Genomic DNA, 17,197 nt, shown 5'->3' on the forward strand with positions numbered 1-17,197 from the left:
GGTGAAAGACAGGGGTCCACCCTGGACAGGTCACCAGTCCATCACAGGGCCACATAGAGACAAACAACCTCACACACTCACACTCACTCCTATGGGCAATTTAGAGTCACCAATCAACCTGACATACATGTTTTTGGACTGTGGGAGGAAACCCACACAAGAACAGGGAGAACATGCAAACTCCACACAGAAAGGCCCCTGATGGGTTTCAAACCAGGAACCGTCTTGCTGTGAGGCAACAGTGCTAACCACTAAGGCACCGTGCTGCCCTTTTTTTTCCCATCTGAAAATAAAATGCTTGAATGGTTATAATTTTCAGACTAATACCAGATACTCTACCATCAGTATTTTGTACAAAATCACACACTGTTTTGAAATTGATTTTCACATTGAATCCGTTAGACATTAGTGATTAGTGTGTGAGAGGTTCAACAAGGAGCTTCTAATCCTGTAGGATGGAGGTCTCTGACGGACCAGTGGAGGAAGAATCCCTTTACAGCACCCCTCCCCTGGCCAATGAGCAGGGACACCACCCATACACATGGGCCAGGCCTCCCCAAAAATAACCTGGGACTACTGCACTGACAAATGTTGCTACTTTTACTGGTGACAAGTTACTCTAACTACTCAGCTCCATATCTTCCTGTAAACTCCAAGGTTGACTACGAGAAAACCAGGAAAGCTGGGCAGCTGCCTGCAACATTTTCCCTGGTGGCAGCAACCGGAAAACTGGAATTTCCCTCTTTGACCACAGGTGCACTCTGAGGATTAGTCCTGCACAGGGGGTCATCTGAGTTTAATCTGGAGGTAAAACACACCAACCCCTAATTTAATTGTTGTTGACTGTTTTTTGTTTTTTTTTACATCCACCTAATATGCTAAGTATCACTTCAAAAAACCTTACTGAGCCTCAGACAAATTTGAGTGTGTCTGTTTCAGTGTTACGCTCCTATTCATCTGAATTATCTTAACCTGCCTGGGTGTTTGGTGCTCTATTTAGCCAGGGGCCCACTCATCTGTGTGGGCTGTGACTGTGTGTTATCGCACTCAGCAGTGCCCCATTTATGATAATTATAGTTCTGTTTGGCTAATTGGATTAATGAGTGTTGTGACTGATCAAAATCATGATAACAAGGGCACACAGAGGGAGACAGGTTTTTTTTTTGTTGATTTTCTTGATGTAAACTGAGCCATAGCTATTATTAGATATGACTTGGAGCCTGTTTGCAAAGGATTAATGTACACAACAGCTGCAGCTTCAGGTCTGTTGGAAGGGCACTGCTGTCTCTCTTCATTGCGCAGATATGAGTGTCAGTGGCATATGTGTGCCCTATCTCATGTCTGTATTCAATAACTTGCTCATGTCTAGTTTTGCAAAGTTGTGTAAACGTCATATGAGTGTTGCTCAGTGGTGGATGGTGAAAAATCCTGCCTGTGTCCCATCAGATCTGGTGTTAGCACAAGAATCTGATGTGGACTGCTTTTAACCACACTTTCTACAGTCCTGCTCCATCTTTGCATCTTTGCAAGTGTTTTAAGTATACCACTAATATGAGCAATACTTATGGTACAGGTCAGTGTATGTTTGTATTTCTGCTCATTATTTTGCAGATATCCCTGAGACATATGTGAAGGGATCTTAACAGCAGCATTGCTCTTTATTGACTTCTAACCTTAAGCATTTAAATGTCTGTCAGACGCCAATAACTTAAAGGATCATACATGTTTTATGCTGTTTACTACACACTGTGTATGATTTACATTACTGCTTATTAGGGCTACAACTAATATTCTACCAATTAGTTTATAGGTTAAGTGATAAGTCATGTACGTATAAAATACCATAAAATAGTGAAAACCTCCCCTCACACTTTCCCAGAACCCATCCTGTCTTTCTTATCAGCTTTATAGTATGAAAACCAAAAGTAAAGCCAAAGATATCCAGTTTACAGACTACACATTTCAGAAGATGGAACTTGGACATTTTTCACAATTTCACTTAAAAAAATAACTTTCTGTGAATCAGCTCAGTAAGTAAATGACTAATCTTTTCAGCTCTGTTGCTTATCTTTTATTTTGCTGTCATACCTTCCATTCAGTCACTAGCTGGTCTTTTTCAGTGCGGTTTGTGTTCAAACATTATTTTTGCAGAATGCAAGAGAACATTAACCAGCCACCGTCGCTGTCTCAGCTCTTAAGAGAGAGCTACCTGGCAGAGGCCAGAGCCCAGCAGCGCCACAGTGAGATGAGTCGCTCAGACGCTTCTTCCACACGTCTTCAGATCTATGGGTCCCTCAAAGGAAAGGCTGAGGACTCTGTGGGCCTCAGTGACCCCCAGTTCCCAGATCTCTCAGCGTTCCTGAGCCAGGAGGAGCTGGACAAGAGTGTGAACCTGGCCTGTCAGGCCATTGGACATGAGCCCCATGAAGAGAGGGGAGAGGTCAAGACCTCTGTCACACAATTACCCCCCTCTAATATGTCCTCAGCCTCAGTTCCCTTTGCTAACCCCTCTCCTGCTCCTTTTGCTGCCCCCTTTGCTGTGCCCTTTACCCAACCAGCCCCTGACTTCAAAGACGTGCCTGCAACACATACAACATTCATGTCAGACAGAAAGATGCATAAGGCCTCTACAAGGCAGGACAACATGATCAGGAGCAGCAGAGATTCCAGTGAAGGATTCAACGATTTTAACAGGTCAGCAAGGAACCCCCCGTATGGTCTGGAGACCCAGTCCAAGAAGGAGTTTCTGAACAAGGCGGCAGACTTCATTGAGGAGCTCTCCTCTCTCTTCAAGGCCAACAGCTCCAAACGGGTAAGACCGAGAGCGTGCAAAGCTCACAGGAGTAGGGTTCAGGTCAAGAGCCAGGAAGATGGGCCAGTATGTCCCCTTGGCTCAGACAGCAGGGAGCGTGCTGTCATGCCCGTGGAGATGGAGAAAGAGAGACCCAGCACTGCTGTTAGCCACCAACCAGAGATCCAGCTGGATTCAGGGATTGAGCATGTAGAGTTTCAGGATGGCAGGATAACTGACTCTGTATCCCAGGAGGTGCTGGACGAGGCCGAAAGCTTTGCCTTGACACAGACACCATACAGAGCTGAGCCTGTGTGTGAGCCTCCTCATTTCATCCAGAAACTGAAAAGCAGGGAGGTTCCAGAGGGCAGCAAGGTCCAGTTAGATTGCATTGTCAGAGGACTCCCTGTGCCTGAAGTCCGGTAAGAAAAACCCAAACAAATACGCTGACTGTTTCTAGGATTGTTGGCTTTTTGATATTTGTTTATCTCTTAGTTTGCAGCAAAACTTCCCAGTTGCTCTCTCAAGATTAGTCTACATTTGTCTCACCGGAAATAAAAGTACCAATTAAAAAAGCAGAAAGGCCATTGAGCTGTGAGGTGTCCGAACTGTACTAAAGGATCTGGGCCCACCTGAATGATCTATTTGTTTAAGAACAGGACACAAGAACAAGAGTTTAGGATAAGATATTTAATGTTAGGGGTGAATTTACCTTAGATTTCAAGTATTTGTACTCTGAATATTTTATACCAGTATTATCAGTGATTTTTTTAACAGTATACACAGAAATACAAGGTTTATATCAGAGCCTATTATCTAATGTAAATACGTTTAATAGCCAGATTTAGGAGATCTGGTAGTGTTATCGTTACATTGGTATCAGCTTTTCTATCTAATCACTCAGGATCATGATGATATTTCCCACAAAGAATATAAACTATTTTGTGTATGGACTTTGGGTACTGCTCAGTAATTACAATGCGTTTTCAGAGGGTTAAGTTAATGATAAAGCATTTTCCTGGGAAATCCAGGCCGGCGTGACGTGTGGTGACTCTGAATGGTGGGAGTGTGTGTCTGTGTGCGGTCTGGGTTACGTCTGAGACAGTCACACAAGGTTTTATGTCGTTCTTCAGAAGAATACCACAAAGCTCTTCAATTGGGTGTGATTCTGATCTGTGGTCGAAATGAGCCAAAATCACATCTGACTGGATTCAATCTGTGGTATTGCAGTAGAGCAGAAAACATATTGAAACATCACCACTTTACACTCACTACATTTGTCTTATGCTTTTTTTAAATTGCAGTTTCTTTTTGATATGTTTTAAATCATATGCAGTTTTTCTCTGAGGACAACAAAGACTTGAATAAGCGGAGCTGAGGTGTCACAGGGGGTATGGGCTTGTTGGTCCTGCTGGACATTGTCGAGCTGCTAACATATACTTGTCCGGGGAGAATGTAGCTCTCTGCCATTTTTAGACTGGACTGGCACTGTGAGCTGTAGTTGCGCCTGATAATGAAACCGACCAAGCTCTTGACAGAAGCATGAAGAGTTAGGTAAGATGATTTACAGAGTTATTGCTGGGTGGACATCCGTATATGTTTTGTTTTTTTGGTTTCTTACAAACATACAAGTTTTAATATTTGAATTAATGTTTCAGTGGTTTCTACTTTTCTGACATTATGTTCAAGCTTGGCTCTTACTTTACGTATTCTGTTCACATACAGCTTGTTTCATTCACTTTAAAGTGATGTTTGTGCTTGTTTTTCTTGCCCAGGCAGCCACTGTGTTTGTGAATTTGATCTAAAGAAGCCAAACTAGAATAATCAGGTTCATATTTCCGATTGGTTTGCAGTGGTGTAGTGTCTCTGTGTGTCAAGGTATGTCAGGGTATAGCATTGTGTGTATTCTAAGTCTATGTTTAGCATTGTGCGTAGGTGATTAGGTCAGCCAGTCAGAGCTCCCAGGCTCCAGAGGGAATCTCCTCTCTGGTTCTGATCTCTAGAGGGAAAATAGCCCTGACAGGTGCAGTGAGCGTGGTCTTTGCCTCGCAGATCAGTCACCTCATCTACTACTCATGCTTTTCAATTTAGGCGCTTACTCACTAGAAACCACAATGACAGCAGATTCCAGCAGCATTGCATCCTAGTTATCAGGAACAGATTTTTATCACTGCTTTGTGTTTTGCCTGGAAACTACACAAAGAATTGTTTAAATACCAAAGCTTAAATGAATCCCTTTTCATAGTCCAAACTAGTTGAGAGGCCATGGGGACAATCAAGTCTGGAGTTTGGGACATTTTTCAGCTAGAGCGCTAAGTAATATAATAACTGTGCTCAATCCATGAGCTTGATAAAATCACTGGGTTATGACTGTATGACGATGTCTTGCCAGATGGTAACACATCACCTCATTCCTGTTTGTTTATTGGCTGGATTTAATAAAGCATCAGGGTCTCATCTGCTGAAAATAGATGCACTTTGACGTAGTGGCTGCTGCATATGTTGCTGGTCAGGACAGGGAAGAAGTTAGAGGTTTATTATTATAGTTTTACAATGAATAAATAGACTGTTGCCAACTGCTTCTCCAATAATAGTAAATATTTTCTAAGTTGGACTAATAACTAACCTGAATTTCCCTTCAGGGATTAATAAAGTTGATCTTTTCCTATCTTAATGTCAGCTACATAATATTAGCAAGGTAAGAAGTTTTCCTATCATTTATAGCATCTTTTAAATGAAACCTTTTGTCCATGTATTCCTAATTTGGCAGTCTAGAAGCATAGATTATAATATTGATTATTGATTTTAGGGACCTACACCTGATTTAACCTGCTTTGAGTCCAACTGGGAAAAAAAAAAAACTGACATAATAATAAAGTGCATTTACTTTTCATTCACATCCACTTTAACAGGTTAGTGTGGTTTGGTGTTCCACTACTTCAGAACATCAACAGTGCACTGAAGCTCCCACTAGACTGGCATGGCATGGTTGTTTCTTGTCTTACAGGGAAGGGGATAGCGAGCTTGCTCATCAAAACATCTTCCTCTTGGCCTGCGTGACTCTACTGAGTGTAACCAAGCCAGAAACACTATTAGGCAACCACAGAAAACACCACATGGTAGCAGCATCAAAGAAGCACTGTCAGAGAGTTAAGATTAAATAAAAGAGAATGTGTAAAAATGGGGTTTTGAGTAACAAAGCAAAAGTAGGAGTCTTAAATCCATCCCTCCATCCATTATGTATACCTGCTTATTCCTTAACCAGGGTCACGGGGATATGCTGGAGCCTGGAGAGTCTTAAATATTCTCATGTAAACCTAGTGAGTGCCTTCACTAAGGTGAAAATAGAATTACTATCAGAAAACAACTCAAATATAGTTGCAGATAGGTAAGAAAGGAAAAACCTGTTATATGAGCAAACTGGTTTGGGAGAATCATGTTCATCCCTCTATTAGACTAGAGTAGAGCAGGGCCAAGGGCTAAGATGCTTAATGTTTTTTCCATTTGTATGATTTGTATGATCAGGGTGAAAATACCAATGTGGCATCTTGACTGTAATCATTCCATATGAATACACATTAGTAACTAATTCATATCCAATTTTCCTGACTGTCCGGTAATAAGTGAATATTCCTATTTTCTGTCCCTGCAAAACTAGAGGTACATGAAATAGCCACTATAACAGTGAATAACAGGAGTAAAGCTGTATGAATTGAGTAATTTTCAAAACCATGTGTATGTGTGTGTAAAAATACTAATTTTAATAGCCATTTCTGTAAATGTGTAATTACAGGTGGTTTTGTGAGGGCAAGGAGCTGGAAAACAGCCCTGATATTCAGATCATCACCAACGGTGAGCTGCACTCTCTGATCATCGCAGAGGCATTTGAAGAAGATACTGGACGCTACTCCTGCTTCGCTTCTAATTTCTATGGCACAGACTCCACATCAGCCGAGATTTATGTAGAAGGTGACTCATGTGCTCCTGCTGACACTTTCACAGGCTCACGTAAAACACTGTTAGTGATCAACTCTTCACACTTTACACTTTGCTTTAAACCCACAGGTGCCTCTTCCTCGGATTCTGACGGGGAACAGCACACTGAACATATAGCCCAGTGAGTTTTTACCATGTTGCCATAAAGACCTGCTTCAAAAAATAATACATGTGGACCTTTAGCTCCCTGTTTGCAATGTTAAGTAAGGCCATTCCTTTCTCTCTTCTGTGATTTTCAAAGGTTGCAGAGAAAAACCCAAAAGTCAACTGCATCATCAAGCCATACTCTCTCTGCAGAAGAGGAAGAGTCTGTGCCCTCCCAGCTTGCATCAGTCACCGAGGAGCCAGAAGAGGAGCCGTCCTTGCGATCAACAAATAAACCCTTTCCATCGCTCCAGACAGCCACCACCACACTTTCCATACCAGAGCTCTCCAAAGCACCTGTGGCATCCACTGCCCTGCCCACTCAGGAGGAACCAACAGTGTCACTTGTGCAGGTGTTTCCTACATTGTCACAAAGCAATACAGAAGGTACAGAGGCACAGGAAGTGTCAACATCTGTCACAGTCATATCCACGCCACAGTTGGTGCAGGCAGCTACACTGACCTCTGCATCACTGCCTTTAAACCCTGTGGTTTCATCTGTGCTTCCTGTCCTGTCACAGACACCCCAACCAGAGGTAAAGCAGCTGAAACACTTCCTTCCTCTATGATTTTTGTTTCATGATTAGTTTTGTATTTTTTTAATTATCATTTATTTATGTCTTTTTTAAATCTATAGACTCAAACCTCCAACCAGAACTATCTACAAGGGTTAAACGGACAACCTGTCATGGCTGCCCCTGTATTCACAAAGGTAGAGACATTTTCAAAAGGAAGTATGTATATATGTCGTATATTGTACATTTCTTGATGTAACATTCAGCCTATATTGTCCCTTCAGAGGCTGCAGGACATTGTTGCCTCAGAAGGCCAGCTGGTGGTGCTAGAGTGCCGTGTGAAAGGGCTGCCGTCCCCCCGAGTGGACTGGTACAGAGAGGGAAAAAACATAGAGGACTCTCCAGATTTCAGGATTCTGCAAAAAAGCAAGTTGTGCTGCTCTTCCATCACTGTCACACTGAATCTGCACGTGGGCGTATCTACTTTTTAGACAGTTGTATCTGGCTGGAGCCACATTTCCCACTTTAAAAAAACTGGGTTTATTTCCCTTTAATTTAAATATATATATCTCACAATTTATGATGATGCTATAATAAGAACATTACTATTGTTTCATTTAGTGTAAGAAATCAGTCAAGGTGAAAATAAAAACATTAAACTGAGTTTTGAGGGGGTGAGTGTAGTGAGCTGAAAGAGCTATGAAATGTTAATGCTGTAATAGATGTTATGGGTGAGGATGTGCTTGTTTGCACACGTCTACAGCTCATATACTGTGAATAAGGTCTTTTTAGAAAACACAGCAACAACCAGCTGTTACAGTTAATTTCAGTTCCATAATGATGTTGGTACTTGTTTCCGTTTCAGAGCCAAGGTCTCCAGCTGAACCAGGTACATATTCCATTAAATCTTAATCTGACAAAAATATAAGTACTGATTGCACAGAAGCAGCTGCCTGTCTGTATATGATGCTGCAGTTTGTACATGTTACTGTGCTGATGTGTTTATAGTCCTTGGCTAAGTCTACTGCTCTTCTTCTGTACATAAACCAGGGCTGCTTTTCCCTGACTCTGCACCATATAAGGTAGTTTCTCATCCCGTGTCGAACCACCATGGCAGATCTTTTCAACCTGCCTTAGCTGCAGATAGACTCTCAGTGCCAGAGATACAAATAAAACCTCACCCCTGAGCATTTGAATCACAAGTCATGCATCTCTTCTCATTGTATTGAGACTCTTTGCTGGTTGAGAGAGGATGCAGCTGTAGCTTGATTATGTGAGTATCACCTTTTTTGTCTCTATCTCTAGAGGAAATATGCAATCTGGTCATTGCTGAGGTCTTTTTGGAAGATTCAGGGATGTTTACTTGTACAGCAAGCAACAAGTATGGAACCGTGTCCAGCTCTGCTGCACTGAAGGTCGAAGGTAATATTTTTATTTTGCTTTACAACAGTTAATATATGTTCTTATAAAAGTACATTCAGTGTCTCTGTATCCATGTCACTGATTCTCCTCAGGCAGTGGGAGGAGCAGCAGCCACATGAGGCCTTTCAGCGGTCTGACAGTGGAGCCAAATCGAGTCCAAGAGCCTTCGGCATCAGAGCATGCTGTAAACCTTCAAACAGAGGTCTCTGTGACCAACAGCATTAAGCCCCACTCCAGCACCATTCGCCTAGACCCGCTTGTCTCTAGCACCTTGCGCCTGGACCCCTTAAACACCAGCACCCTCCATCTGGACCCTCAGAGCTCCAGCATGTTGCGTCCAGACCCCCTTCGCATAAGCTTCCCTAGTCTGGAGCCCTCCAGCCTGACCAGCAGCAGCTCCAGCCCGAGCTCTCATAGCAGCGGCACCTCAAACTTAGATCCTATTTACATTTACCAGAACCCTCCTACACACTCAAAACCTTTCTCTGCTCCATCTGCAGTTCAGACTACAGCTGAAAAAGAAGTGTCCAGACCTTCAGTGACATTGCCTGACAATCCCAAAGTTAAGGGGACCCCAAACCATCAGAATGGGAGCTCCATTGTGGTGCCCCTGCCTGATCCTCCTCCTAACTCCTGCCTAAAGACAGGTACTCCAACAAACCACAAAGACTCACGCTCCAGCTCCAGAGTGGGCCTGCGTGTGCACTTCAAACTGCCTGAGGATGAGGAGGATGATCAAAGTGACAATGAGGATCAGGAAGACATCACCCAGGCATCACTCAACAAAGGACCACCACCAGTGCTGGCCAAACCCAAACTGTGAGTAGAGCAAATAAAAACACAAGGCTGTTTGAATGCTCTGCTCTGCAGCAATACTGTATGGGGGGGAGTCATTTGTACATGCCCAGACCTTGTCCTTACTGTGCACAGCATCAAAGACATTTTGATAGGTTTTATTGAGAGGTGGGAGGTTCCTCCTCCACTGGCTCAACCAGCAGCTGTAGTCAGTTGCAGTTCACAAATGAATACACGCAGACTTCAAATGTGGACCTTCCCGCTTTCTAAAACAAAGGATGGCATTTACTACTTGTAAGTTGACATTTATGTATTTATGATATTTCAGGTAATACTGTAGATGAAAATTTGGATGGTTTATTTAGAGGTCCACTGCTCATTTCACATAAGGCATAATAGGCCTAAAATAACAAAGCTAAAGATGACAGTTTGCCCTCTATTGTTGAGTTTAATTAGATTTGTCATTATTGGAAGATAAGTAAATTAGAACAAGTGGTGCACTAAACGCTGAAAGTGTCTCTGGCTTGGACAGTGTTTTCTTTGCAGACTACTTGTTGGGAGCCCATAAAAGGGCAGAGTATTCTTCATGCTGGCTTTGGCTCGTTCCTGCTGGGGTTAATTTATGAGAACTGTGCACTGAGCCTCTCTAATCTTCACCATGTAGAGTCTGAGCTTTTGCGAGGATCTTTTTTTATTTTTGGTTTTGTTTGCTCAACAGGGACCCAGCCCAGCTCCAGCTTCTCCACAACCAGGTTCTCATGGAGCAGCAGCAGGAGCAGGAGACTGAACCTCAGACCCAAATCCACACCCAGCCTCAATCTCAATCCTCATTTCAGGTGCAGATCGAGCCTGGGGTCCAAAGCTCCCAACAGGGCCCGCTGTGGTCACCCAGAATGCACCGGGAACCCCATCCACCCCTTGTCCAGCCCAACACCACAAAGCCCCCACAGCAGACACCCCAACCTGTGCCTCCACTGACTACCAGACCCCCTGCTCCCTCTCTGAGCTCCATTCCAGCACTCAACACCACCTTTTCACCTCATCTCACCACCTCTCCTGCTTCTTCTTTCAGCTCCCCTTTTTCTACTCCACAGCTGAAGACTTCCATACTGGTGACCTCTCCTCCACCCACACCACAACTAAATACAGCTCCTCCTCTGGGTACAGCACCCGTAACCCAGATAAACACCATCCATGCCTCCCACCTCAACCTGACCCCTGCAGCTCTTGCAAGAACGGCACCCAAACCCAAATTTTGCGCTCCTACTGCACCAAAGCTTAGCACAGTCCCTGTAGATTTGACCACAACCTTAGAGCAGATCACATCTCCCACTCCTCTGCTGAGAAGCACTCATGCCTCCCTCATGAACCTCACCGCCACCTCCCACACTTTCAACTACACCCGACCTAAAGAGTTCTTAGCAGCTCAGACCATCTCACCAGTCAGGAGTCCTTCCCCAACTGAATCCCCGGTTCCTCTGCTCCACGAGCTGGCTGCTGAGCTCAACTCCTCTGCAGCCAGCTCCCCTACGCTTCCTCCATTTTCTCCTCCACCCAGGATCCTCCCCACAAGGTTGATCAAGTCTCCCACCAGCCCTCCATCCCTAGTGTCCTCGCCCACACCGGGGTCAGCACCATTCCTGAATAGCGTGTTCGGCTTACGAGCACAGTCACCTCCCCAGGCCTCTTCTCCCACCTCCAGCAGCTCCACCCCCAGCCCCATTCAAAATCCTGTGGCGTTCCTCAGTTCCGTCCTGCCGTCCCTCGCCCCAAGTCCTCCCACCAACTCAATGGGTCTGCCCATGGGAGCTCCATTAGGGTATGCCCTCTGTCTGATGCACTGAAGTGCTCTTATATGCTAAACCTTCACATGCTCTAATACATTGTTCCATCTTTCTATTCAGGCAACAAAAGAAAGCATCTAGGGGGCGTCCCCTCTCAGCTGAAGATATTCGTGAGCGAAAAGAAGTTCTCCTTCTAGACATCGAGAAAAAGCTTCGATTTAGAGATGACACTCTACATTTTGCACATCAACAGGTACTAGAGAGCAATTCTGATTGAGCTTTCCCTTTTTACTCCCTCAGTTGCAGTGATGTAGTAATGAATCAATACAATAATGAAAAGAACTGTTTACTATAAACAAAAGATTTTGAAAGATTTACGTCAGGCTAAAAGGTGGGTCCACTGCATATTTTTTTAAAGTCAGTCTCTATTACATCCCTGCTCAGTGTGATATCAGCAAATAAATGAAGAAACAGTTAAAACCCAACAAATTTTAAAGAAATGTTATTGTTTTCTGCTTGAATACCTGAATTTAAATTGAATATTAATGTTATTTTATTATTTTATGTTTTAAAATTTTTTTTAAAGCCTATTTTTATTTTATAGTGGCACAGTAATGTTTTTTTCAGACAGTTGGGTTTTCACTGCCCTCACACACCCCCACCCTCTGTAAACCTAGCAAGTTTACCAAATTAGGCAAATTAGACCAGCTAGTTCCTGTTATCTAGAATAACAACATAATCCTAACTCTACCGCAGGGGTAGCTGCTTCAATCATTTCACAAATCATGTTTCATTCTATATATGTATATGGGTGTCAGGGTTATTGTATGTCTCTCTATGATTTAACATTTTTAACTATATGTTGAAAAAGTATTCATATTCATACACACACACACATATATATATATATATATATATATATATATATATGTGTGTGTATGTATATGTAATTTCCCATGTGTCTGACTTTATACTTTATACTGTGTTTACTTTGAGAATATTTTTCATCAACATATAATTAAAAATGTAAAATCATGGAGAGACATACAATAACCCTGACTCAGATGAAAAACCTGCTTCAGTTCGGCAGCACATCAGCCATCCCCCTCATTGTGTGGCCATGCACTTTAACTGCATACTGTACACATGCTATTAACAATAGCGCTAGTCCATCAGTTTATGTTTGCATGTACAGTTTGTGTGCTTTTGTTGGTGTTCCTCATCCATCCCTATCCTCCTTAGAAGCTGAGTAATGAGGGGAAAACAGCGAGCAGACCCTTCGGACCAAATATTCCTGCTCCTGTCTTTTACTATGATGAGGTACACGGAACTTCCTGTCCCAAGCACAGCCTTGATTGAAGCTTTAATATCATGGTTAATTATTTTAATCTATAATCAAAGATTCAAGCTTCTGTTTGATAATATATAACGTACAGGAACACTAAAAACATATTTTAAGGTTAAAATTCATGAAGTTAGGAATTAGAGTTTTCTGTAAACTTATTTTATATTTTTCCCATTGAAGGTTTTTTTTCATTTTCCTTATTGCTTTTTAGATTTTTCCAAAAGGCCATACCGACATAGTCCTTCTTTGTTATACTCACTGAGAAAACTCTGTTCCTAAACCTGCATATATTGTTTACGTTTCACAATATGAACAGAACAAGTCTAAATGTGTAAATGTCTAGAAATTATGTTTTTCAACTCTGCAGTTTATGTTCCTCTGTTCTCTGTTTTGCCCTCTGCCTTTTGTTTGGTCGAATGAGTAAAATGTGTTATAGCCAGGACTGATAGAGTCAGATAGCTGCCTCAGCACCATGCTTGTCATCAGACGCACAACCTGTACCTCTTTGTTTTGAGATTTGAGTCATGGATTTTTACTACTGTTGCTACATGGTAAATGGACACATATGGAATGTATGTGCATGTTATTGTTATCAACGGTTGAAAGGGAAATTTCCTATGAGCACAAAGATGGTGTGTGCTGTAGTGATTACTTTTATGTAGTGGTCTTTCCTTTTCCAGGAGTACAAGGTTTCCAGTTTTGAGCAAAGACTAATGAGCGAGATTGAGTTCCGTTTGGAGCGAACACCTGTGGAGGAGTCGGATGATGAGGTGCAGCACGATGATGTCCCTACAGGCAAATGCATTGCCCCCATATTTGACAAGAAACTGAAGCATTTCAAGGCTGTGGAGGGTCTGCCTGTCACATTCTCATGTAAAGTAGTGGGAATCCCTATACCAAAGGTGAGAGGTCAATGTACTGTACAAATTATAGTGTAATCTTTTGCTGTCAGCCCTCACATTTACCACCGACATCTGTCTCTCACCAGGTTTACTGGTTCAAGGATGGCAAACAGATACTGAGGAAGAATGTCCATTACAAGAAGATTCGAGAGGGGGACGGGACCTGTGCTTTACACATAGAGTCCACGACCAATGATGATGATGGCAACTACACCATCATGGCAGCTAATCCACAGGTGTTACTTCACTCTCAGTCTCATATTCATGTTCAGCATTTTCTCTCAAGCTGCAAAATCTGATTTGATGTCTAATGACCTTTAGGGGCGAATCAGCTGCTCGGGTCACTTGATCGTCCAAACGGGACCTCCCAGACACCGACTGATACCTATTCACTCTCAGAGGTGAGCAGTACTGAGCCTGCAGTGTGTATATAAACTGTATACAAACAATGAAGAACACGATAGAACACAGTATAATGTAGACATATGTTGAAGACATATGTTGTCACAGGTGTTCATACAGCAGCCTCCACTGATATGTTTGCTGATAAATTAATAAGCATTTTTTATCAGCCTACTGTTGTATTATAGTGTGTCGTAAACATTCATTATTTGTCTATATAATGTTCATTAATGCTAAACAGGAGGGGCTCAAAGTGAAGTGTTACAGATGTTTTGCACTCGGCACACGTGTCCTGTAACATGCTCTCTGCTCACCTCTACATGCTGCCAGAGTGCGAGCCCGCATACAGGAAGTTGAAGGTGATCAAATGCAGGAGCGCTTTTTTCGACCTCACTTCCTCCAGGCTCCGGGCGACATGCTGGCCCACGAGGGGAGACTGTGCAGGTTAGACTGCAAGGTAGGTAGCAGGTCCTGGCATTAAGTGCAATCTGTAATATACAGCATTGTTGCTTTGTCTTACTGTCATCTATTCCTTAACCAGGTGAGTGGACTACCCAGCCCAGAGCTGATGTGGTTGGTCAACGGGAGGCCAATCTATCCAGACTTGTACCACAAGATGCTGGTGCGGGAGAATGGCATCCATTCTCTGGTCATTGACCCTGTGACGCAGAATGACGCTGGCACATACACCTGTATTGCAAGCAACAAAGCAGGGCAGAGCTCCTTTAGTCTAGAACTGAAAGTTGTGGGTAAGGAACAGATACAATCAATGACATTTCTTTAGGATGACAAAATGGCACTAAGTTGAGTAGTTCAGTGTAACGTCCCATGGCATGTTGAAGTTCCAGTAATCTAATGTCCCTTTAGAGAAAGAGAGGAAGCATCCTCCACTGTTTGTGGAGAAGCTGCAGAACATGGGTATTCCTGAAGGAGCTCCAGTCAGGCTGGAGTGTCGGGTGGTAGGTATGCCCCCTCCACTCATCTTCTGGAAGAAAGACAATGACACCATTTCTAAAACTAAGGACAGAATCAGGTTAGTAGTAATTCTGAGCCTGCTCCTGTAGCTCTTTCAGTACCATGCATTAAAACCTTATAGTTTCCATTGAAATCAGAATGATTTCTCCATTATCTGTTTATTTCAGCATGACCCAGGATGCCACAGGATATGTGTGTCTCCTTATCCAGCCAACAACAAAAGATGATGCAGGCTGGTACACAGTTGCAGCAAAAAATGAGGCTGGAGTCGTATCCTGCACTTGCAGGCTCGACATCTATGGTAAATATTATGTTTAATTACATACCAGAATTGTGCCACATTGTCAGGCTGTTACTTTATGTATTTGCTGCACCTTCAGCACAGTGGCATCAGAGCATCCCCGCACCCATGAAAGCCCCACGCACAGGCAGCCGCTATGCAGCTCTGACAGGCCAGGGGCTCGACGTCAAGTCAGTTTTCCCCACATCAGAGACCAGCCCCATCCTGTTCTCCAGCTCCCCTCCCGAGGCCGTGCTGGAGAGCGAGGAGCTGTGAGCCGCCTGCAAACGCTCCATCATGGTGACCCTCAGAGGCCTCCCAGCATGTGTCGATACAGTAGAAGACTCAAAGGAGAGTGATTTTCAGAGCAGATTGTTATGTGATTTGTGTGATGCATTCAGAATAGAATGGGAAGGAAAGATTGCGTGAACGGTTTCAGCACTGATAGTGGGTTTGTCACCATTCCTCTTTACTCGAGTCATAGGATGACTGTTGCATACAGACATACAGAAAAATGAGATTTGCAAAGTCTTAGTTCATGAGCCATGTGTGGAGTTGAATACTGTTCTCTGGCAGGTTTGAATGATTCATGTTTGTTTTCTGTGTCATATTCAGCTACGATGATGAGGCTGCTGCTGAGTGTTGGTGTTAACATCTGTTAACATCTGTTAGTCCTGTTCTCCAGATGCTACCAGCACCACTTCTTTTTATCGCAAATCATAAATCAATACCTGAAATGGCAGTGCTAGTTTCTTTTAAATATTTATATTAAAACAAGTAGTTCTAAGTTATTGTTTCATTAATAAGCAAAAATATTATCAAGTAGATTAATAGACATTTGAATGTGCCATTTAGATCATTTTAAATGGCTCCAATAAGTTGAGATTCTTTCTAGCTTTAGCTAAATTATTTCTTGGCATCCATCACCGGTTCACATTTTTGCACCATGTTTTTCATGTGCATGCCAAGGGCTAATGACAATTTAGACAAACACAAAGTCTGCTCTCAGTCATAAAAATAATATGCTGTTAGCTGAATGGTTTGTAGTTGAAACACTAAAACACTAAGTTTGATTTTTTTTTTTTCTTTCAGGTGATTTAGTTCACCATTGTATTGACAAAGATTTGTCTCCCTAAATGCACCTACAGTTCAGGGTGCTATATCAGAGGTATGGGTTCAATTAGATTAAAAACTCTTGACCAAATCTCGTAGAGGTCATTTTGGTTAATCAAATTCATGTCAGTTTGAAAACTTGTTGAAGAAAGGTTTGAAAGCACATACTCAACTGATGTAAAGTTGCACATTGTAAAATAGTTTTGTCCTTCTAAGAATAAAGTTATATTTATTCAAATTAGCGACATCCGCTTTGCTGGAACTTGAGCTTTTGTATGCATGCTGCAAAGACAGCTCCTAAAATCATTCTCCTCACTTTTGGCTGCTCCATCACGTCTGATAATCTTTATTTCATGGCTGACAAGAAGAAAATAAGTCACATTTTAGAAGATTACACAGAGCTGGACTGTGGCAGTCGGCATTGCCGACAGCCTGTTTTGACTATGTGGCTGCCAGAGCCCTTTATGTTTAACCTGATGCCAAATTCAAAGCAAACAGGAAAAACTGGGAGCCAATTAAGCATTTGAATCAGTCCAAGTAGAGAGGAAGCAAGTTCAAATAGGCATAAAATTACATTCACCTTATGTGACCCGATTATACTCTGAGCTTCATCTGACCAGCTGACAGGCCTACTTATTAACTGGGTGCTGTTTGTGTTAAGTATTAAATGTCTGTGGACTTTAAATTTAAGATTGTTTGTTTTATTATTTTAGTTTTGTCAGCTTCAGTTTCC

The 17,197-nt window shown here is 42.6% G+C and overlaps 1 protein-coding gene across 4 annotated transcripts; it reads left to right on the plus strand.

The window, feature by feature from the left end:
* The first annotated feature begins 577 nt into the window (after window positions 1-577).
* Window positions 578-17,149, plus strand: mypn (myopalladin). 4 transcript variants are annotated; one of them, XM_026309378.1, is made up of 21 exons: window positions 578-807; window positions 2,152-3,213; window positions 6,585-6,760; window positions 6,857-6,908; window positions 7,029-7,467; window positions 7,569-7,643; window positions 7,731-7,872; window positions 8,312-8,335; window positions 8,752-8,868; window positions 8,961-9,687; window positions 10,382-11,482; window positions 11,568-11,700; window positions 12,690-12,767; window positions 13,473-13,694; window positions 13,781-13,930; window positions 14,016-14,095; window positions 14,427-14,553; window positions 14,638-14,845; window positions 14,964-15,129; window positions 15,239-15,372; window positions 15,452-17,149. In XM_026309378.1, exons 2-21 carry the CDS (start codon window positions 2,153-2,155, stop codon window positions 15,625-15,627), a joined length of 5,388 nt encoding a protein of 1,795 aa, XP_026165163.1. In that variant the 5' UTR covers window positions 578-807; window position 2,152; the 3' UTR covers window positions 15,628-17,149. The 4 variants fall into 4 exon arrangements, with proteins under 4 accessions (XP_026165163.1, XP_026165166.1, XP_026165165.1 ...); XM_026309381.1 differs by lacking the exon at window positions 12,690-12,767; XM_026309380.1 differs by lacking the exon at window positions 8,312-8,335.
* Window positions 17,150-17,197: the final 48 nt, after the last annotated feature.

Source organism: Mastacembelus armatus, chromosome 15, assembly GCF_900324485.2.
Source record: "Mastacembelus armatus chromosome 15, fMasArm1.2, whole genome shotgun sequence".
NCBI classification, from domain to species: Eukaryota; Metazoa; Chordata; class Actinopteri; order Synbranchiformes; family Mastacembelidae; genus Mastacembelus; species Mastacembelus armatus.